This window comes from Scardinius erythrophthalmus (genome assembly GCF_964197995.2).
Source record: "Scardinius erythrophthalmus genome assembly, chromosome: 1".
NCBI classification, from domain to species: domain Eukaryota; kingdom Metazoa; phylum Chordata; class Actinopteri; order Cypriniformes; family Leuciscidae; genus Scardinius; species Scardinius erythrophthalmus.
This window is the reverse complement of record NC_138221.1, coordinates 13,167,861-13,191,133: the sequence shown is the minus strand read 5'-3', so window position 1 is coordinate 13,191,133 and position 23,273 is coordinate 13,167,861. Positions and strand designations below refer to the sequence as shown.

Below are 23,273 nucleotides of genomic sequence, written 5' to 3'. Positions count from 1 at the left end.
CAAAATGGGTAACGTTAATGCTGCAAAAGAACCACATTAGTTAACTAGCAATTTGGGCCACGTAAAAAAAAAAAAAAAAAAAAAAAAAGCCTCTGCATTCCCTTAAAAGTGATTATTTGTTAGTGAGTGGTTTGTCTGGTGAGTGGTTCACAATTGTCAACTTAAATATACTCATGTTGTCTTGTTTTCTGTCTTTCAGATGAAGACATAGATGAGGAGGCATTTCTTCTCTTTGATGAGGACACTATCAAAAATCTTGTCCCCAAAGTTGGCCCCAGGCTTAAATTCCTGAGGCTCTTCTGAGAATTGTTGTTTATTTTTCTATTTTTTATTTCTAATATTGTTATTACAGTGTGACCTAAAATAAATAGGAAAATAAACATGTCCAAGTGTGTGTTTTTTTCATATAGATTTTAATTTAATGCAATAAAAATGTAAAAGTGCTTGAAGTGTGTAATATAATGTAAAACAAAGTTTTATTTTCTGAAATAAGGCATACTGGGATAGTGAGGTTAAGTTAGGTTATTTTTGACCCAACTCCTGGGTTAAAAAAGGATCAACTAATTTTTGGGTTATTTCTACCCAGATGTTGGATCTGGGTCAGGTATTTAACCCAGAATTTGGGTCAAAAAGCATAACCCAATTTTCTGAGTTGAAATAACCCTTAAATTAGTTGGTCCCTTTTTAACCCAGGAGTTGGGTCAAAATTAACCCATTATGGGTTATTTTTGACCCAGGAGTTTTTAGAGTGTATAATAAAGTTTTGTTACAGGTAAATAATATTAAATAATATTAATACTAGGAATATTCACTTGGCCCACCCTACATCTAGTTGTGTTGCCAGAAGGCCCAAATATGAATTCTTCTGTTAAATCCCTCAAACTGGAACCTCTTCTAAATGATTTACATGTCTCAAAGGAAACTGATAAAATACAAATATTTATGTCAATCTTTTACTTGAACGACTCCAGAAAGACCACGCCAGAGAACTTCATAAAGCGTAGAAAGCGGAGAAGAGGAAGAAGACAGGCAAGGACCCATCGTCCCCGGGAAAAGATTACTTAGTATTTTGAGGGGGTTTATATCAGAGAGTCGTTTTAAATGTCCTAATTGTGAGGCTTGAATCGCTAGAAGAATGATGCAAGCTTGCTTTGCAACTAGGGTGTTTGTGGTTTCCTTTGATCTCTCTGAATAACTTCAACGGTTCAACAGGTGTTAGGAACATGCCTGCTTCTCTGACCATTATCATAGTTTAAGAAAGAAAGAGGTCTTCACAGCCCGTGAGGAGGCCAGAGGCAGGATGTAGTTTTGATTTCAGGGGTGATTTTTGTCCGGTGCTGCAGGAAGTAGCAGCTGGTTGCAACACTTCCTCCTCTCTTCTCTCGTTTCTTTTCTTTTATGTTTTCTTTTGTAAATTCTTTCATAGAGATTTTCTCTGGACTTACATACTCTCTTAGGATTATAGCACTTTTTACCCTTTTATGGAACTATGACTGTCGGAGTTGGGACACGCATTGTTTACACACGGGATCAGCTGGAAGCGCGGCGGAGCGCAGCGAAGATCCTCAGAGACAGATATGTTACCCTTTTTCCACCAAGGCAGTGCTGGTGCTGGTTCGGAGCCAGAGCCTAGTTTCAAATCGGTTCTTTGTTTTTCCACCGCCAAAGCACCAGCTCCGAACCAGTAAAACTGGTTCTTAAGTAGCACCAAATCATTGCAGGGTCTAGAACAGAGCCAAGAAAGAACCGCTTGTGTCAGAGGCTGGGGGCGGGGTTACCGTGGCCAACAAAACTGAAGAGAAACTTGTGACCGCCATTTTCAAATAGCAGCTAATCGAGCTAACAGCAGCTAAACACGATGGACGCGATCTAAAATATAAATCTAAGGCTAAAGTCGGCATCTTATTGTTAAAAATAAATGTTATGTACATGCCGTTACTCTCGCTTGTAATCTCCGTCTGTACAAATAATGGCGAGCCGCGCGAACACGTTGGATCCGCCGTGTTTGGATGCCGATGTAGGTCCGCAAAGCCATGAACATCAATAGCAAAGCAACGTGCGCCATGGTTGATGATGTGTTTGTGTTTGACGCCGCCGCGCTAACGTTGCTGAGAAAGATGAGACGTAGCTGTGACGTAAGACCTGGCTCTGCGTTGGCTCTTTTAGCCTGTGGAAAAGCAAACCGGTTCTTTGGAGGCTCGTCAGTCGAACCAACTCCGAACCGGCACTAGCTCTAACTCCGAACCCGCACCTGGTTCTTGTTGGTGGAAAAGGGGTATGTGATACCCCCGGAGGTGTTATACAAGACTCGCCGAGGATGTCGTGCTGGAAAGAAACTTCGAGAGAAGAAAAGGTGCTTTAGACCTGCAGTCCCCTCTGTCACTATGGGTAACCTCAGGTCCATTTCTAATAAAACAGATGAGCTCTCAGCGCTAACACGATACTAGCGAGAGTATAAGGACAGCTGCTTACTTATCTTCTCTGAGAGCTGGCTGACACCAAACATCACGGATTCAGCTGTTATCATGGATAATTTTCATCTCCTACGAGCGGACAGGACGGCCGACAGCGGTAAGAGGAGGAGGTCTGGCTGTGTATGTGAATGAAAGATGGTGTAAACCTGAACATTGCACGATTAAGGAGCGATTCTGTAGTCGGGACATTGAATTGTTTGCTGTTAGCATGCGGCTATATTATCTGCCACGTGAGTTTTCACATGTTATTTTGATAGCAGTGTATGTGCCTCCTTCTGCGCATGCTGAGACAGCAATGGATGCCCTGCACTCAGTCACCAGCAGGCTCCAGACACAGCATCCACATGTCCTCTTCCTGATCTCTGGAGATTTTAATCATGTTTCTCCCTCATCTGTGCTGTCCACATTCACTCAGTATGTCACCTGCCCCACCAGAGACAATAAGACATTGGACTTGTTTTTTGCTAACATTAAGGAGGCATACATTGTGACTCCCCTCCCCCGCCCATAGAGAAAGCTGATCACAATATGGTGCATCTCCAGCCTGTGTATACGCCTATTGTATACAAGGAGCCTGTGGTGCCACGAACAGTGAGGAGCTGGACTGCAGAGAGCGAGGAGGCTCTTAAACACTGTTTTGAAACCACTATGTGGTCAGAGCTCTGTGATCCACATGGGGAGGATATCAATGCACTTACAGACTATATCACGGATAATATTAATTTCTGCTACGAGAACACTGTGCCCATCAGGACGGTACGGTGTTTCTCAAACAACAAGCCGTGGATTACCCCTGATATTAAAGCTCTCTTAAAGGAGAAGAGGAGAATTTTTAGATTGGGGGACAAAGCTGAGCTGAAGGTTGTACAGAAGAGGCTGAGGAGGAAGGTCAGAGAGGGGAAGGCCTGCTTCAAGAGGAAGCTAAATAGACAGCTGGAACAGAGAGACATTAGGGGGGGGTGGAGTAGCTTGAAGACCATCTCAGGTTTTAAATCACCCCCCACACAGGTCGAGGGGGACCTGTGGCTGAATGATCTGAACCATCACTTCAACAGGTTTGATCAGCCAGTCACCCCTCCCCCCACGCCTCCCCCCACACAACTGCACCTTATCCCCACACCACCGGGACAAGGCACCTTCTCGGCCTTTCACACCTCTCACACCTTCGGTTCATCTCACTTGTCACCCATTACATCCTGAGATGGACTTTCTCACATACTTAGCACTGATCCGTACTGCCTACAGGTGAGACAGGCGCTAAGGAATATCAAGGGGAGGAAAGCAGCAGGTCCTGATGGTATCAGCTCCAGGCTCCTGAAGTCCAGCGCAGACCAGCTGAGTGGAGTTATGGAGAGGATCTTCAACCTGAGCCTGAAACTGGGAGTGTTACCACAGTTGTGGAAAACCTCCTGTGTGGTACCGGTGCCAAAAACATTGCACCCTAAAGATCTCAACAGCTACAGGCCAGTGGCTCTTACATCACACTTGATGAAGATGCTGGAGAGATTGGTCCTGCAACATCTCCGCTCCACAGTGGGCCCCTCCATGGACCCGCTACAGTTTGCCTACAGGCCCAACATCGGGGTGGAGGACGCTGTCATCTTCCTGCAGCATCATGCCCTCGCCCACCTGGAGAAGCCCGGCAGCGCTGTAAGAATCATGTTTTTTGATTTCTCGAGTGCTTTTAATACCATCCAGCCGATGCTTCTGAAGGATAAGTTGGAGAGGACAAGTGTGGACCACCTGCTGTCACAGCGGCCACAGTTTCTGAGAGCACGTGACGGCCTGTCTGACCGTCTTATGTGTAGCACGGGTGTCCCCCTGGGAACTGTGCTGGCCCCCTTCCTCTTCACCCTCTACATGGCAGACTTCAGACACAACTCAGACAGATGTGTTCTGCAGAAGTTCTCTGATGACTCTGCCATTGTTGGCCTCATCACTGAGGATGATGATGCAGAGTACAGGGGACTGATACAGAACTTTGTGGACTGGTGTCAGGGAAATCACCTTCGGATCAACGCGGGGAAGACTAGGGAGATGGTGGTCGATTTTCGCAGATGGCGGCCTACTCTCTCCCTCTGGTGAATAACCAGGGAAGGGATATTGAGAGAGAGTGGACACTTATAAGTACCTGGGTGTTCACTTAAATAACAAGCTGGACGGGACTCATAACACCAATGCTCTGTATAAGAGGGGTCAGAGCAGGCTGTACTTCCTGAGGAGGCTGAGGTCCTTTGGAGTGACAGGGCCCCTCCTTAAGACTTTTTATGACTCTGTGGTGGTGTCAGCCAACCTCTATGCTGTGGCCTGCTGGAGCAGCAGCATTACTGAGAGGGACATAAAAAAGTTGAATAAGGTGATAAAGAAATCCAGCTCTGTCCTGGGCTGTCCTCTGGACTCAGTGAGGGAGGTAGGAGACAGAAGGGTCCTGGCTAAAGTGACAGCTATGCTGACCCATGAGTCCCACCCACTGCATTATACTCTGTCAGCCCTGGAGAGCAGCTTCAGTGACAGGCTGCGCCATCCCCGCTGTGGGAGTGAGAGATACCGCAGATCTTTCCTACCAGCGGCAGTCAGACTGTACAACGAACACTGTTGACTGTTGACTTTGGACTATTTTATTTTATTTTTTATTTTTATTTTTATATGTATATTTACATCACTTGTTCCATATAGCGTGCTATACCTGACTTAAGAGCATTGACCTTTTAATAGTTTTTAATAATATCAGTATTTATTATGCCGCAGGACACTGTATAAGGCATAGTCTATTTTAGTCCGTTGTTATTGTAGAGAAAATTCTGACTTTATTTGTAAGAACGACATTTCTTTGTTTAATACTTGGCTATGCTATTTATACATTTATCTATCAGTCTTCTATCTCTGTCCTGTCTCTACTGTTGCAAACCGTAATTTCCCCATTGTTGGACAAATAAAGGTTTTTCTTATCTTATCTTATCTTAACAACTGCAGGTATTTTATTATAGTTTAGATATTAATACTAAGCAAAGGCCCAGTGAAACGGATCTCGGACTGAGCTGGATTGGACACCGCCGAGGACCCTGAAACAACTTCTTGTCAAGGTTCTGACACTTCTGTCTAGTCTATTTCTTGGTTCTGTGACAGAGCCCTGAAATCTCCTGTTTTATGTTGTCTGTTCCTTGTTTCATGTGCTTCCATGTCATGTTTTGTCTTGTACTGTGTAGCGTGCAGCTTGTGTTTTTCACTAGCTGTATGTGTTCATGCTGTCATGTTTTTTGTGAACATGTGGCTTATGAGTGTATCAGTGATATTCCCTCCAGTACATAAAGTATTGAATGAAAATGTCTCTGAAACATTATTTGGCAAATATTGCATTTATTTCACTTCAGCTGTGGTAAAGTATGCAAACACCACGTGAGCGGTCAGTACGGGAACCAGAAAGTGTCCGACTTCACGTCTCCGTTTGCAGCTCCTCCCCGCCTGCACGCGGATACTCTCGCCGATCGGTTACATCCAGCCGCAGCCGATGTCGAACACACCTTTAGTGAAACACTTCGAGGCTTCGTTTGGCCATAGTCACGTGACATGGCTGTTTTGAATCACGCTTCGGATCAGTGTTTTGAAACATCTGCGCTTCGGGATCTCGCAAAGCTTCGGAACGACTGTTTCGCGTCAGCCATCCCTAGTGTTCAGAGAGAAGCACAAAAAGCTGGTATTGCAGATTGTGACGTTAGCCCTACTGTGATATTAGCCAGTATACCACCGTGGATATTTCCAATGCCAATAATTGACTTACAAATTCAAATGAAAATTAAGAATGAGAGAGATACCCCAAAGAAAAGAATATCTGATCATATATCTGTGTTTGCAGCAGAATTAGTTGCCATGATGGTAGCACTCCAGTGGGTAGAGGATGTAAAACCAAGATTAGTAGTAATATGTTCTGATTCTTATGCAGCAATCACAAGCATCGTAAGTGGAAATAAAGCATCAAGGCAAGACATTATATATGAGATTCTTGCAAGTTTGTTAAGAATAAGTAGTGTAAGCTTAAAGGTGCATTAAGCAACTTTTCATGTTAAAAATACCCATTTTTCTAACCCATACATGCTTAAACAATTGCCTGATGGGCTGAATGAGCACTTCTATGATCACTGCGATTGCCTCTATAATCCTGTACAGTAAAATAAATAAGAGGGATTCGGGTCGGAATCGACTGGGCGTGACGTCATGCGCGTTCACGTTTACCTGGCTATGTCTGGCAGGTTTGTGTATTCGCCGCCATTATCCGCATCAGCGAAGACAACTCAAGCGACTTTTGCAAAAGTAGAAGATGGATTCAAAGAGACCGGCTTCTAGTTCATCCCAAACCCCAACGCAAACTCCACATAACCGCGTGCACAACTCTGGTTGCAGTTTCGCGTGTCGCCAGAAGGGGGCATAGTTCTGCAAAAACTCAGAGACTTGCGCAATGCACCTTTAATAGTGTTCTTGTGGGTTCCTGCTCATGTGGGAGTTAAGGCCAATGAAGTGGTTACATAAATTAGCTAAGCAAGCTGTAAAACATAATGGGATAAATATTCAAGTGACTCTGAGCAAAAAAGAGGTGAAAAGTAAAATTAAAGAATTCATAAACAACAAATGGCAAGAATAATGGAATAGTGATAACAAGGGTAGACATATGTATAGTATACAGAAACAAGTAGGAAATGGAAGAAGTGTTTTTAGGAGTAGAAAAGAAGATACAATTATTTCTCGCATTCGAATAGGGCACACTAGACTAAATTATTCGTTGTTCAAAATAGGAAAACATAAAACGGGTAAATGTAATTATTGTGATCAGGCAGAGACAATTGAACATGTTTTAATAAAATGTATAAAATATGGAAAAGAAAGGTTAGAACTTAGGAAGTAAGAAAATTGGGTGTTGTATCATTTAATATGGAAAGCTTATTGAAATTGCATGCAGAACAAGATAAAGTGTATAGTGTTATTATGAAATATATTAAAGCAATAGGAGTATATTGGAGAATTTAGAGTAATTGGTTTAAAATAATATAACATTTAAATATAATTATATATCTTTTTTTTGGTGTGTGTGTGTGTGTGTGTGTAGTTAATTTCTAAAACGCTTATTAGTGCTTCACACTCCAGGCAGTTGGTGGCGGTAATGCACCGAAAGTTGGTTTGCCAACCGCCATAAAACTCCATTAGAAGAAGAAGTCCTGTGCTGGTTTGTCGTCGTATGTAAACTGTGTGTTTCCCGTCAAGTCAAGTCAAGTCATCCCCCACAGGGTAGTTTTTGTTTGTATTTGTTTTATTGTATTATTAAAGAGCCCTTTCACTCAGCACCTCGCTGAGTCCTCGCTCCTTTTACCAATACGTGACAGAATGAACCAGCCATCAGAGGACTCAGCAGAAAAATGAGTCCTCTTCCCATCTCTTCCTCTTCCCATCTCCCTGCCCCTCCGCTCAGCAGATGGACCAACGTAGCAAACTTATTTCTCTTCGACAAGGGGGAGCCAGTGTGAAGGAGTTTGCTCACCAGTTTGTGTTTATAGCGGAGGGGCTCAACATCAGCGACGCAGTGCTCAAGGACATTTTCAACAACAGCCTGTCTGTGCCTGGGAGATGGGAATGCTGGGGATACTGGGGAATGCTGGGGATTCTGGTCAAACTCTAGCAGTCCCTCCCACATGGCGCCTGTGTTTGGCTTTGCCGCTGTGGCTGGATGTTCGTCTCGACTCGTTTTATTTATTTTCTGTGCTATATTGTTGTTAAGTTTGTCCACAAATGTTGTGTCTACTGCATGGGTCTATGATCGTCAAACAATGCTTCAGATTCGATCCTCCATGGTGGAGTGCGGTGGCGTATGTACCTGGAGTGCGTTTTCAGCCCCTTTCATATGTCTGTCTGCACCTGTTGCTTGTGTGCGGAAAGAAGGCCTAATCCGACGCGCAAACAAGCGGCGGAGAAGGCGAGGAAAAAGGGCAGGGAGGCAGGTGCATCTTAAGAAGCTCCAGAAGATGGGACTTTTTGACGGTGGCTCGCGACTGCCTTGTCTTCGTTTTGTTTTCCCGGATGTCCCTAGGACTCTGGTCCCTCTGCCTTGGAGAAACCCTACCATTGAGCGTGGGGTGTGTGCCGTGCACCTGAAGTTGCTGCCGCGAGCCTCTCCCTCTGCTTCGAGTGTTGTTTGATGGCTTTGCTAAACGCCCGTTCAATTTCCAACAAGTCATTTTTGCTCAGTGACTTATTTACTTCCAAAAATCTTGATTTTATGTTGCTGACGGAGACATGGCAACGGAGTATGGATTACTGTCATCTGATTGAACTCTGTCCTGTGGATTGCTCATTTATCAGCACGCCAAGACTCGTGGGCCGTGGTGGAGGACTTGCTGTGGTTTTTAAAAAGCATTTTCTCGACGGACGAAACTTGTCAAGGTGCTCGTGGAGGTTTGAGGTTTAGCAGCACACTTGTGATGCACCATGTTAGACGTACCCGTCTTGTGGCTGTCATGAACTTAAACTGCTTCGCAGGTTTTGCAAATTGCATAGCCTGCACTGGTGTCATCCTGATTTACCACTTTGTAAAACTTATTCCAGGCAACACATTGCGTCATCCGATCAAGTCCACAGCTGTAACCGCCAACCGCCAAAGTTTCTAAAGAACTTTCTACCGCTATTAAGCACTTGAACAGAATGCATTCTTTGACAAAATTCGTCGCCAAGGAGGATAACGTTACCCACTTGCTTACGATGATACCAATGACGGATAGGTCTGTACCCTTGCAGGACTGAAAAACATTTGCAAGGTATCTAGATAAATGCTATGCAGATATGGAGTATGCACTTTAAAAAACATTTAAGCGCCCCTACCACACCTCCACCATCAAGACTGGATTTGATGTCTTCTAGTAATTAGCAGCAAGCAGACTCTGTGGAGTATCTTTGGACTTATAATAATAAAAGCTTCCTTGGAATGACCGCCCTTTGGATTAATCCTGTGAATTTCAGCCGTGAAAAAGCTGCCTTAGCCTGTAAAAGAATCAAAGGAAGTGACACATATGATGTGATTGCAAGTGAAATAGAGCAGGTGCATTCAGCATTTGGACTGTCATTTAAAATCACAGCGACCGTCACAGACAATGGGTCAAATTTCCTTGAAGCCTTCAGAATGTACAAGCCTGCTAAGGATACAGAATCTGATTCTGAAGACGAATTGTATGATGATGAAGTGACATTCACAGATGTCGGCCAGGCTCTCTCTGAGTCTGATGGACAGTTTACTCTTCCCCCTCACCTGAGCTGTGCTTCCCACACGCTTAATTTGGTGTCGCGTAATAATGTAGAAAAATGGCCACAACAAAAAGTGAATCAGAAACTATACAGAAGTGTCATCGGCAAATGCTCAGGTTTGTGGACTAAAGCCAGCCGCTCAACAGTGACATTCTAAACCAGGGGTGCCCAATCCTGCTCCTGGCGATCGACTGTCCTGCACAGTTCATCTCCAACCCTAATCAAACACACCTGAAGCAACCAATTAAGGTCTTCAGAGCACGTCAGGATCACTTGAAAATTAAAGGCAGGTGTGTTTGATTAGGGTTGGAGATGAACTGTGCAGGACAGTCGATCGCCAGGAGCAGGATTGGACACCCCTGTTCTAAACCTTAAAGATACTTTTGTTAGCGTCACACAGGGTGTGATTTGTGGGGAAAATGCCCCTCTCTTTTGTAGAATTTATGACTCGCTGTCAGATGATATTGCATGATCATAATCAGTCTTTGGATGACGCGTTAAACCTCCGCGTTCTGTCTCCGCCCAAAACTAGCACAACATGACACTTATAAATAATTTATGATATGCATATTTAGTATGTTTTTTTTTTTTCATATGGTTTGGGGTATTTTTTTAATTAAAGAAAACTTATATGAGAAATGTTAACCAGGTGCAGCTTATTATAAAAAGCAAAGAAAACCATATTTCTGCATCATTTACCAATAATTGGGAGGGGGCAAATCGCACTCTGGTGTAACCTAATGTATCCAGGTGTATTCAGTCATTAGATATTTTACTTGACTTGTATAGAGTTAATTCAGATGTTGAAACAGTATAAAGAAGGATTTCAATTCAAATTTAATTGTATTTGTAAGTACTTTGGATTAAAAGAAGGTATTTTTCTTTACAGGCCATAAAAGTGGGATTCAGCTCTGTCTTGGACAGTAAAAATGCTCTTTTGGCGGCTGCAACTTTACCCCGGTTCAAGATACGCTGGATTAAAGATGAGGAGAGAAGAAACCATGTGAAGTCACTGCTGAATGTCAAGCTATTTGGGGATATTTAATTTAATTAATCAATCAACAATACTATTGATCAGCATTACCAAACTTGGACGTTTTCCACTAGAAACAAACACTGTTGTATTATTTTAATTTAATACTGTGAAGCTGCTTTGATACAATCTGTATTGTGAAAAGCGCTATATAAATAAACTTGACTTGACTTGACTTTAGGGTGACCATATTCCAGGTCATGACCGGCCGGGATTTCGAGATCGCCCAAAATATCCGCGATTCGACTTTTGCTTTCTCGTCGCCATTCATTTTGTTTACATGTACACCTTTTGATTCAGTAGTACTGAATTAATTCCGATTGGTTAATCTGAATGTAGTGTTTACATGAACGCTGAACAAGTGATCGGTTGATGTGCGTGTAAGCATTGCTAAGAAAATTCCTGTGTTTTCGTCTCGATCGGGATCCGTGTGAATCAGAATGCATGACCTGCAAAGCTGGCACGTACGTGTCAGTGTCAAATAACGTAATAATGTAAACATAATGAATGGTGACTGTAGAAAGCAAAAGACGAATCCCGGGCATTTTGGGCAATCTCGAAATCCTGGCCAGATATGTCCTGGTTAAACAGGACGTATGGTCACCCTACTTGACTTGACTCAGCACTCTCAGGGCCATACTGTAAATGAGACAGAAGTCATGGAGTACTTGAAGTCTTCAGGATTAGAGCTGGACATTCTCAACAAATTCCCAAACATTAAAGTCATCTCACTCAGGTACAACACTGCAACACCATCGAGTGCTCCTGTGGAAAGACTTTTCAGACTTTTCCCCAAAGAGAAACAGACTTTCCAGCAAGCAATTTGGGAAACTTATTTTGATGAGATACAACCACTATTTTAATGACAAGTAAATAAATGGTTGAAGAACAACTACATTTCAGCATTCAAATATGCAAAAAAATAATAATTTGATATAAATACTGTTTTCAAGCAAATAAAAAAAAAATATATATATAAATATCTATTTTGGTTTGGGAATTTTAACAGTTTTACATTATTTGCATGAAAACTAAACAAATTGACCCCTTAATTGTAATTACTATAATGGATCTGGATATTTCGAGTAGTTTTCTAATTATTCTGCATCTTATGTGCGTGATATTATGCGAGGAACAGCATCTAGTAAAATTCGCATCGTGTAACGTTATACTGAACCAGAAATTCATGTAAATCGAGTTAATGGTTACTACAAAAGAAAGCCAAACTAATTTCTAAATGGTAACTTTGGAATGGTGGAAAGCCTATGGAGGTGTTTGTTTTTAGCATGTAGCTTAGCTGTTTGATATCAGTGTTATTCAGTGACATTATGTGATTTTACGTGTTTAGTATGACGTTGGGCTACCAAGGCTGGCAGCAGTGTGTGGTGCGCTGTTTGGTCTCTGTGTTTTAATATATTTTAATAGATGTTTGTTGTGTTTTATGGTCCTCTTTGCATGTGTTTAGACAGGCTGAGTGAGAGCAGTCTCCTTAACACAGCTCTCGCCAAAACCTTTGCTCTTTGAGTCACGCTGATGCTTTGTGTCCCGTCACAGTCTAATGCCCACGTGGGCTTGAAGGACTTTCTTTGGTCAGGTTGATATTATTTTGTTGTGTGTTTATGTTTGTGTATTTATGTTTGTGTTGTGTTGTGTTATGTTGTGTATTTATGTACTTACTGCAAAACAGTAAGAATCACTACACAAGGATTGGCGACAGTAGTACAGTCTCCATCAATTGTATCGATTACCGCCATGCGGTGTTTTCGGCCATTGTGCAATATTAAAAAAAGAGTTTGGTGTGATCTTTATACTTTTTGTCAGTATCATTTTTTGTTTCTGTCTTTAAAGTTTACGGTTCTTTTGTATGTTGAGTATATTGTAATTTGTGTTCTTGGTTTTTGTTTTGTTACATTTGATTGATTATTTAGTTTGATTTATTTTCTTTCAAAAAATTTTTTTTTTTTGTGTGTGTGTGTGTGTAGGCGCTGAGCACTTCTTGAAGCTGGCTGGTTCTTTGCTGCACAATGTGCTTTACTTCACCAAGGTTTGTCATTATTGCTGTGTAATTATTTGCAGTGAAATTTGTGGGTGTGATTGTGATTGGCGGGGTCTTTTTGTGTATCTGGTGCTGTCAAACTCGCCCACTCTCACATAAGAAGCCTCAGACCCCGCAACGATTGTTCATTTTCCTTTTTTATGTTTTAGTCAACCAATGAATGATTTGATTGTTCACTTCCCGTTTTAAATGATTGTTGGCCAACTATTTTAACTTTAATAAAATGTATTTTTGTTTGTACGGGAACTCACGCCTCTTGCCCTTTTCTAAGTGGAAGTGTCTTTATTTGGATTGTTTTTCCCCGTTATTTCAGGGTGGCGTAATCGCTAAGAATAGAGCCATAATGAAAAATACATTTGTACTGAAATCCACTTGAATTCAAGTGAAGCAACACTTCTCAGGGTTTCATCACTCAGTGTGTCAGATGAGAGGAAGTTCACAACCAGAGGAGGAGCTGATGATGTGTAAAGGAAGAGCTGTAACTATATATAATGAAGAGAAAGACTGACAGAAACACAAAATGACTGATAAGTGTGATCTGTGTCTGCTGGGACTGATCATTCTCTCTTCACTTCTCACAGGTAAAGAAATCTGTATTTTCTCTAAAGACATTTAGTGGAATTAGTCTGGAAAGAGTTCATTTGAACATGCTCAGTTTATTCTTGCACACATTCACGTTGTGATCTCAGAGTTGTGTATTGATACACACAGATTATACTGTATTACTCCTGATACTGGACATTGTGTCACTCAAACATCTGATGATGAGGAATTATCTTCATATTAAGAGTGTGTCAGTGATTTGAACAGCTCTCTGATAAAGACTAATAGTTTATTCTGGAGAGTGTGTTGTTTGCTTTAAGAAAGAATAAAGACTATGATTTAAAACTTCTGCTTTTTATGCTGGTATGTTTTATGTTTCATTTATTAATATATATCATAATGATCATTGAGATATACTGTGTTTCAGGTATCAGTGGAGTGAATGATCATGTGTTCATCAGTTCTGGGGAAAATGTGCGTCTGTCCTGTAAAAATTCTCTTTCTGGCTGCAAATCTAAAACTACATGGACCTACTATAACAGATTCAGACATTCAGCAACAGTTGAACTGATTACTTTAGGAAAAAAGAAGAACGACACAGAGAGACATGAGAGACTGAGTCTGGAGTCTGACTGCTCTCTGAACATCAAGAACGTCACAGAAGAAGATTATGGATCTTACAGCTGCCAACAATATGTGAATGGACAGAAACAAGGACCTGATGCAGGTGTTTATCTGCATGTTCATCATGGTAAGTTTATGATTATGTGGTCAATTTAAAAAGGGCAGATTCTCCCTTTAAACTCAGATGATGATTGAAGAGTCTGTGATTTGTGTCTTGTGTTTCAGTGTCTCCATCATCATCATCTTCTTCCTCACAGACTGAGATCAGTCCAGGCCGCTCTGTGACTCTCTCCTGTCAGTTGTATTCAGATACTGGACTCTCCTGTGATGATCTGGTTCGTTCTGAGGGAATTGAGCTGTTGTGGGTGAATCAGGCTGGTGTTGATCTGAAGACAGACTCCAGATATCAGATATCATCATCATCAGATCAATATCGCTGTATCATCACTCTGACTACAACACTCCTGAATGAAGATAACAACAGAGAGTGGAGATGTCAGCTTACTCACAGAAATCAACTCAAGACCTCAGTCAGATACACTGTCAAGTATTCAGGTAAGAAAACTGTCTAATTAATCAGTGTTAGAAGTTATCCTGTTAACTAGTTGAAATATGATGATAATATTGTACAGTATGAATCATCTGAACAAACATTCATCCTTTGCAGCTCAAGCTGATTCAACGACAGCAGTGAATCCTTCTACACGAGGTACATGATGATGCTGATGCTTTTAAGACATTGGTGATGTTATTCACAGAACAACTTTGTCTAACATAATTATATAGAAAATATGAATGAATTACCATAGACACTCTACAACATTATATAAATAATTAAGTATGTAAGAGTTAAGTTGACATTTTCCCTTTGTTTATTGAAAGAAGAGCAATAAACAATAAATAAATTAGAGGGCATTAATCAAAAGTCAGAGGAAGATCAGAATCTTTTGAAATCTCATTCAGTGCCGATGGATTTTGTCTTTGTCTATAATTGTCCCCAATCTGCCCTGTCCGTCTCTGACTCTGTGCTTGATCTCTTCTTCAGTCATAGTGATTTCTGTCGCTGCAGTTCTCCTTCTTGCTCTTCTCTGGCTGATCTGCAGAAAAAGAGCTGGTGAGTTTTCAGATTTACTCCTTTACGACAATTAAAAACAGTTCAGATGAGCAAAACAAACTGTTTAGACTAAGTATCATAGAAACATGTGGATTATATTAAATTCTCAAACATAAGTTTATTCCTGCTGAGAATTCCTGTAATGTCAATCTCAAAGAGTTATCAAGGCAAACAACAAAGTCGAAATCGAGATCTTTATATCACTAAGGCATCTGCCTATAAAAGCAGCTCATATTCACCATAGGAAACCATAGATATATTTTCCTTCAGTGACAAACTTACCTGGTTGATTCTCGAAGAAGCCTTCTTGCCGGCGAAGAAGCCAAGCAGCGGAACAAGTGCAGTCAAGCAGACCAGCAGACTTTGATCAGCGCATGCTATGCTCAGCTGACTTCACCGTCTCCCCTGCGGCTATCCGAAAATTGCAAATAACGCGCTGTGATTGCGGCCCCCTGCACCCCGCTAACGAGCACAGTGAGTGGTTGCCTGTCTGGGGAAATCCTATGCAGAAGCCACGCTCACCTAGAGTATGTCTCTCTCCGCTCGCAGAACGCTTTTTTTTTCAGAAAGAGGCTCCGCCCCTCGCATTCTCCTGTTTCCTTTCTCCCAGGAACCTCAGAGAAAGAAACGGCAGGGTCAGAGGACTGAGCAATCGACACTAGCGAGCTCATGTTGGCCCCGCCCCTGCGTGCCTCACTCTCCCTGCCCAGAGAGATTTGGCCAGTGCTCTTCACCCATGCAGACCAGCTCCCCTCATGTGAAGCAAGTGCCCTCGTCTCTTTGGATCTTTGTGATGAAAGTCTCTCATTGGCGGCTTCTAACGCAGAGGATTGGTTGGGCTCAGTGGATGACCCTGCCCCCCCGCCGCCTAGAGACATAAGAGACACCAAGGCTGGTATTGATGCCAAACCTTTCTGTGTTCTTTCCAAAGAGGACTGCAGTGGTGAAGAGCCCACTCGCAGATGCCTGGATGATTGGTTCCTGCCGGAGCGCCAGCAGGCCCCTCGCCAGAAAAGAGCACAGTTCTTCCCTGAGGGTCACGACAAACTCACAAAGTCTTGGCGCACCTAAGCACTTCTACATCCACCGTTCTCAATACCATTGACGGCACCATGGAAAAAGGATACGAGAGCCACCCGCCCCCCCCTCGAGGAATATCAAACCAAGGTGGCTCATCCAATAAAGCTGTGCAGGATGATGGGCTCAGCTCTTCCTACCATGGTGGACCCTTTATCATGCGAAATACCAGTGCGGTACTCTCCTTCTTACAAGAGCTCACCACACTCCTGTGGCCGGCCAGTCTCTGGGAAGAAGCGACATGGTCGTCCGCTTCCTTAAAGGGGCAAGGAGGCTCAACCCGCCTCGTCCTCTTACCGTATCATCTTGGGATCTATCTATGGTCCTTAGGGCCCTCAAAGGCCCCCAGTTCGAGCCGCTACAGTCGGCCGAGCTCTGGCCACTTTCGCTTAAGACCGCGCTATTGCTAGCATTAACATTGGTCAAGTAAGTGGGTGACCTGCAATCTCTCTTCCTGCTTCGAGTTTGGGCCTATCGACTCCAAGGTCATCCTCAAGCCAAGGCATGGCTATGTGCCTAAAGTGCTCTCTACTCTGTTCAGAGCTCAAGTTCTTACGCTGTCCGCTCTTCCCGATTCGGAAGACGAGCGCCAACTTCTCTTACTCTGCCCTGTTCGGGCCTTAGGAGTATATATACAGCGATCTGTCTATTTCAGACAGTCAGGGCAGCTCTTTGTATTAGGGCTGTAATCAACCAAAGAAAATCTTGGTTGACTGAAGTCCTGAAATTTTCGACTAAAAATGACGTTAAGAAAAAAAGCGTTAAATTAATCAGCTGCGCACTCTGCGAAGTACTTGGTAGCCTTGTTGTCCGCCTAAATGAATTATAAATAAACATAAAAAACTAGTAGGTTATTTGCAGTATATTAAATCGTTTTTTACCTAATTATTTTGCACTGAAATGAGTCTGACACACGAGTCTGTTGGCTCTGACTGCGTTGCATCACGTGCACCTGCGCAATAATCATAGCCTATGATTTAGTGATCTAGTAATATCATCACAAGCACTTTTGAGGAATATGCAACATAATTTAGACAATTGTTTTTGTCATATGTATTATAATAACTGACAGACACTAACGTTATCATTTCAGCCGCTCTGTGCAGCTCAGCTTTGCGGCTGAGACACGAATAGACTATTAACTTTTTTTAAAATGCTGCCACACTGCCGATGTCTTTGTTGACATGGTAGAAGAGGACTTTCTCCAATCTGTCTCTCTTCTCCAGTGGGTTGGGCTAATCCAAAAGAAGTGAAAACAACGGGGGTGTTCTGAAGACAGACTGTTACCTGTGAAACAGGGATGCTCTGAAAACACCCCCATTAGCAATTAGTGCTTTCCATCTGATGAAATGAACGCGTCAACGCGGCACGACTGATGAAATGAACGCGGCAAAACTGATGAAATGAACGCGGCAAAAAATCGACCAATCAGAATTTTGGTCGAGCCAGAACGTATCGACCAAATAATCGACTAATCAACTAGGAGATTACAGCCCTACTTTGTATGCTTCGGTGGGTTTCCGGTCACGAATCAGTGATCCCGCTAGATAGTGGACACTATCACGTTGGCTTATGCTTCGGTGGGCGTTCAATGCCCCATAGGAGTCAGAGCACACTCCACCAGAGGTGTGGCATCTTCCTGGGCGTGGTCCAGTGGTTTGTCTATTGGCGACATCTGTGCGGTGGCCGGCTGGTCCTCCCCGTCCATCTTCGCCACATTTTACAAACTGAAGATCACTGCGCAGTAGGCACAAATCCTGTCTGTCTATTTGGAGTTCACCTAAGAGGGAGCTCAACTTGCCCTTCCCTAGCCCTACTGCCTAGGGACAGGGACCCTTACCCAAGCATCCCAGGCTAGGGCCACAGAACATGTCGTTCTGCTCACATAGCACGGTGTGATTGGATTGGTTCCCCATAGTGTCTACCAAAGATGCAATACGAGTAAACATTTTGAAAGGGAACGACTCGGTTACTTATGTAACCTAAGTTCCCTGAGATAACGGGAACGAGTATTGCGTAGACAGCCGTGCTATGTCACTACACGACTGCCGTTTGTCGGATTAAATGGTTAGCTCACCCAAAATTTTTAATTCTGTCAGTAATTACTCACCCTCATGTTGTTCCAACCCCGTAAGACCTTCGTTCATCTTCAGAACACAAATGAAGATATTTTTGATTGAATCTGAGAGCTGTCTCACTCCTCCATAGGCTTCTATGTTATTGAAACTTGCCGGCCTAGAAAGTTACTAAAGACAATGTTTAAAACAGTCCGAGTGACTACAGTGGCTCAACCATAAGTTTATCAAGCGACAAGATTACTTTTTGTGCACAAAAAATAAACAAAATTACCGACTTTATTCAACTATTCATTTTCTTCTGTGTGGGCCTCTGAGTGAGTTCATGTAGTGTAACAGCACAGCACTTCTGGGTTGTACATCAGAACGGAGGCTCACTATTGGCTGATGCTGGTCATGTGTGTGATGCGTGTGATGCTGGCTGAAGATGAACGAAAGTCTTACGGAGTTTGAACAACATGAGGGTGTGTAATTATTGATACAATTTTGCTTCTTGGTTGAACTAACCCTTTAAATATGATTCCTTTGGCGAAATGAGCTGGTTTTATAGGCAGATGCCCCGCCCCTGCCACGTTTGGCTTGCGTAGACACACTGCTTCACCATAGGTTCATGCAGTTCCCACTGACCAGCCAATAGACCAGCTCAGATCGCTGCACTGTTATGACTGTGGAGTGACACTGCGTTTTTGAATTAAAGGCTTCAAATTTCTGAGAAAAGGAGTTTCCCCCTCAGTGTCTAGCAAAGACGCAACACTTATTCCCGTTATCTCAGGGAGCTGAGGTTACGTAAGAAACTGAGACGTTTTTATCACTCACTTTAATGATAAGATTCTGTCTTTTCCACATGTGTGTTTGATCATAAATACTCATATTTCATGAGGCACTTGTTTTCAGATAATAAAAGAGGGACTGACGTCTCGCCGGTGAGTTCAGCAATGCAGTGATTTAGATTTGATTACTGTCTTTAAAGCTCAATAAAGTGTCATTCATGCAGTTTAACTGTTTGTTCTGAAGGTCAAAGATGAGAATGATCATAAAGGGACGTATGAGACGATCAACATGTCCATTCCTCCCGCTGCAAGAGCCAATGTGAGTCCACTAAATCATAAAACATTACGTTCACTGTCTGTTCAATAATGTGATTTAAAAGCTTTTGTGTTATTCTGCATATTATAGTGAGATATATGTCTGTTCTGTGTGTTAAACTTGACTCTCTGCACGTTTGCATTGATGTTTAGGAGCAGACAGATGATGTGACTTATTCTGAGGTCACTTCTTCCAATACAAAGCCAGCAAAATCATTGAATGTGAGTAGATACCAGCACTTTCCCTTGCTCTTCATCACTGTCCACTGACCAGTCCTATTCAGAGACAAACACAGCAGCTTCTCTCATCTATATGAGTTTGACTTTCAGATAAATGAAGCTCATGCTCTAATAATTATAATAATAGTAATCAAACGTTCAAACATTGATGGACAGAATCTGTGCTGTTCTTTCAGGATCATGATACAGTGACTTATGCTGCCATCAAAGTAACAGAAGATCAACTGAAGGATGAACTTTACGCCTCTGTGAACGAGAACAAGACCTTCACAAATAAACATCAATGATACAGATCATGAGCTCATCATATCAGGAGCAGACGGGAAGATTTCATCTCTCTGGTGTTTGGAGGAATTATATATTTGTGTGTGAACGAGCAGATATTTGTTGAATGTCCTGTGAATATGAATGAGATTTATTGTGAATCATCATCTGGTCAGAGCACAGAATCTCATCTATATCATCACAGCTACAGTAAAGTTAGAGACTGAAGCCCTGATGTGTTTTCATACAGGCCAGACTCAATCTAGTGTCTCACAAGCCTCTTCCATGACTGGAATCTGTTTATCCAGTGAATTATTTAATCAATTAAAGACCATCCAAGACAATTCAATTAAAAATGAACAATATCAATAAGCTGTTGATAAAATGTGTAATGGGATAAAAATCATATCCTGTGAATATGGCTGTGAATCATTTCAGTGTCTACCTGCGGTTGTACAGTGAAACTGAAGTTTAAAATTTAAAGGAGGGGGGTGGGAAATCTTTATCTGTATCTTTTAAACTGTCGATAAACACTGAGGGCTACATTTGCACTTCAGTTTTTATTACAAATATTATGTGCTGTTGTGTAGACATAAACATTATAATTTCTAACACAACATTAAAAATTCACCATAGTTTAAATTAAAAATGTGGTCAGAGAAATAGACGAGTCAAAAGGTCTTTAAGATTGGTTGCGAAAGCTCCCTGTTTTACATAAAAGTTAAAGTGCTATCCGCGTGTGTCACGTGTCACCGCTTACGGATCTAAACTCTCTACCAGACACCCCAAGAAAACAACAACGGTATAATGTAATACTAACAAAAAATTATAATCCTAACCTTTATCCATACCAAAATCCCAGATGGCCAGATAGTGATTCATCTTTTATAAATTGTTAAAATAGTCGTGTCTGTGAGCACAGAGACTGTAGTGTACATTGCAAGTTTTTAAAGGGATACTCCACTTTTTTCGGAAATAAGCTCATTTTACATCTCCCCCAGAGTTAAACAGTTGAGTTTTACCGTTTTAGAATCCATTCAGCCGAACTCCGGGTCTGACGGTACCACTTTTAGCATAGCTTAGCACAGATCATTGATTCTGATGAGTCCAGTAGCATTTCTTTCAAAATGACCAAAGAGTTTCAATATTTTTCCTATTTAAAACTTGACTCTTCTGTAGTTAAACCGTGTACTAAGATCGACGGAAAATTAAAAGTTGCGATTTTCTAAGCCTATATGGCTAGGAACTACTCTCATTCCAGCGTAATAATCAAGGAACTGTGCTATGCTAAAAGTGGTACCGTCAGACCCGGAGTTCGGCTGAATGGATTCTAAAACGGTAAAACTCAACTGTTTAACTCTGGGGGAGTTGTAAAATGAGCTTATTTCCGAAAAAAGTGGAGTATCCCTTTAAGTGCTGTGATGGCTAATTTTAACATATGTTGTGTAAGCCATTTCTGTCCAACATAAAGGAAATGAAACTAGTTGTCTGGTTTCTTGTGGAACATATTTGGGGCTCAGCTTGAACAATGTATCTGCAGTTTTTTTTTGTGTGTAAGTTTAGACAGCTGCAGATATCTGAGTGCATGTAAGGAGTAGTTTTATCTGATCAACAGTTAGTCCTCACACATCCACTGAAGGGAAATGTGTGACCGTTAACTGTCTGAATTTGACTTCCTTCTCTGACTGCAAAACACTCTCTGTGTGTCAGAACGACCCTCTTGCAAGAATAAAAACGTATAAAGACACTGGTTGTTTCTCCATTTCAGCCTCACCATTATTAAAGTCATATATTTTTTTAGTTAATACAAAATTAAATGTGTAATATGAATAAATAGCGCTCATAAACGGCTGTTGAGATAGTATTCTGAAGTGAAACTACTGTAGTAAAGGCTTTTAACCCGGAAACAGCATTCCTTACGGAAACATTTAACAAATGGATTGGCTTACAGGACAACAGGAAGTGACAAAAAAAGAAAAAAAACCAGGAAAAACCCGTAAAAAACATTTCATCAGCAAGGCCCATCTGCAAGACATTTAGTAGCCTAATATTTTGATGTCTATGAAATTAGACAATGATATTACAAATTACATATTCTGCCCAGTGTTCTCAAATAAACAAAAATTTTGCATTAAAGACAATATATATATATATAATGCTATTGGCAATACTGTTATTCCTTCATCAACATTTTAGTCTCCTCAAGAAATGTGACTTCTTAAATTTCTGTTCTCATAAAATGTTATTTGTATTACAAGTAGGATTTCAATTCAATTGTCATATTTGATGTCCTACAATAGCCTAAATTACGGCGGCCCAGTAGAGCACAACTCAACAAAATGTAACTTATTAACATAAGTTCATAACACAACGAAATTAATCCACAACACAACAGAAATGAGCCACAACACAACCAAAAATGTTCAACACAACAGAAAATGTGCAACACAATGAAATAAAGCCGCAACACAACGGAAATGCTCCCGACCACTTTCTGAGCCCGATAAAGTTAGTTTTCCTTGCCATTGTTCTATAGAGTCGGCAGTCTTAATATATCACTAACAATACCACAGTTAGTTTTAACAGTAGGCTATGTAACCATTGTATATCGACATAAAATATACTTAAAAATCACCTACATTAATTTTAGCTGCATATTTACACTGGAGAATGCTTTGACGTTTGGCAATTCCACCAAGTGGTTAAAACGTACAATTTATTATAATATAATTTGGTAAATGAAAATAAAATTAGAAATTTCAGAATTACAGGAAGGCATTGGCACAATTCCACCTGTTGTAAGTCAGTCTGGTTAATAGGAACTACAACCTTTGAAACATGATAAAAGAAAAAAATAATTTAGTTCCTAAAATATAATTGTTTACTGACTGGCTGACTCTGTAGAACGAGGAGAGCCCTCTAGTGGTCGGGAGCATTTCCGTTGTGTTGTGGCATATTTCCGTTGTGTTGTACATTTTCCGTTGTGTTGTACATTTTCCATTGTGTTGTGGCTTATTTCCGTTGTGTTATACATTTTCCATTGTGTTGTGGCTTATTTCCGTTGTGTTGTACATTTTCCATTGTGTTGTGGCTTATTTCCGTTGTGTTATACATTTTCCATTGTGTTGTGGCTTATTTCCGTTGTGTTGTACATTTTCCATTGTGTTGTGGCTTATTTCCGTTGTGTTGTGGCTTATTTCCGTTGTGTTGTACATTTTCCGTTGTGTTGTGGCTTAATTTCGTTGTGTTGTGAACTTATGTTTGCTTTTTAAATTTCGTTGTGTTGTGCACTAGCTGGGCCACCATACTAAATATTTCATTTTAATAAAAATGTTAATCCAAATTATTGTCCTGCCTTTGTGTTACGCTTGGGAAAACAGGTCAAGCTCATTCAACTGCTGCGCATC

The 23,273-nt window shown here is 41.5% G+C and overlaps 1 protein-coding gene across 1 annotated transcript; it reads left to right on the top strand.

Moving 5' to 3' along the window:
* Positions 1-12,232: 12,232 nt before the first annotated feature.
* LOC308690846 (uncharacterized protein) lies at positions 12,233-20,526 on the top strand. The gene is made up of 11 exons (XM_081365576.1): positions 12,233-12,377; positions 12,771-12,832; positions 13,158-13,425; positions 13,815-14,138; positions 14,237-14,566; positions 14,679-14,720; positions 15,057-15,125; positions 19,172-19,200; positions 19,292-19,366; positions 19,516-19,584; positions 19,779-20,526. Exons 3-11 carry the CDS (start codon positions 13,365-13,367, stop codon positions 19,887-19,889), a joined length of 1,110 nt encoding a protein of 369 aa, XP_081221702.1. The 5' UTR covers positions 12,233-12,377; positions 12,771-12,832; positions 13,158-13,364; the 3' UTR covers positions 19,890-20,526.
* The last annotated feature ends 2,747 nt before the right edge of the window (positions 20,527-23,273 follow it).

What these genes read in the sequence shown, in the direction of transcription:
- LOC308690846 (XM_081365576.1), top strand. Translation starts at nt 13,365, where the DNA reads ATGACTGATAAGTGTGATCTGTGTCTGCTGGGACTGATCATTCTCTCT. An exon ending in TCTCTCTTCACTTCTCACAG is followed by an intron (nt 13,426 to 13,814) that starts GTAAAGAAATCT and finishes ACTGTGTTTCAG; the next exon opens with GTATCAGTGGAGTGAATGAT. An exon ending in GATCTGCAGAAAAAGAGCTG is followed by an intron (nt 15,126 to 19,171) that starts GTGAGTTTTCAG and finishes ACTTGTTTTCAG; the next exon opens with ATAATAAAAGAGGGACTGAC.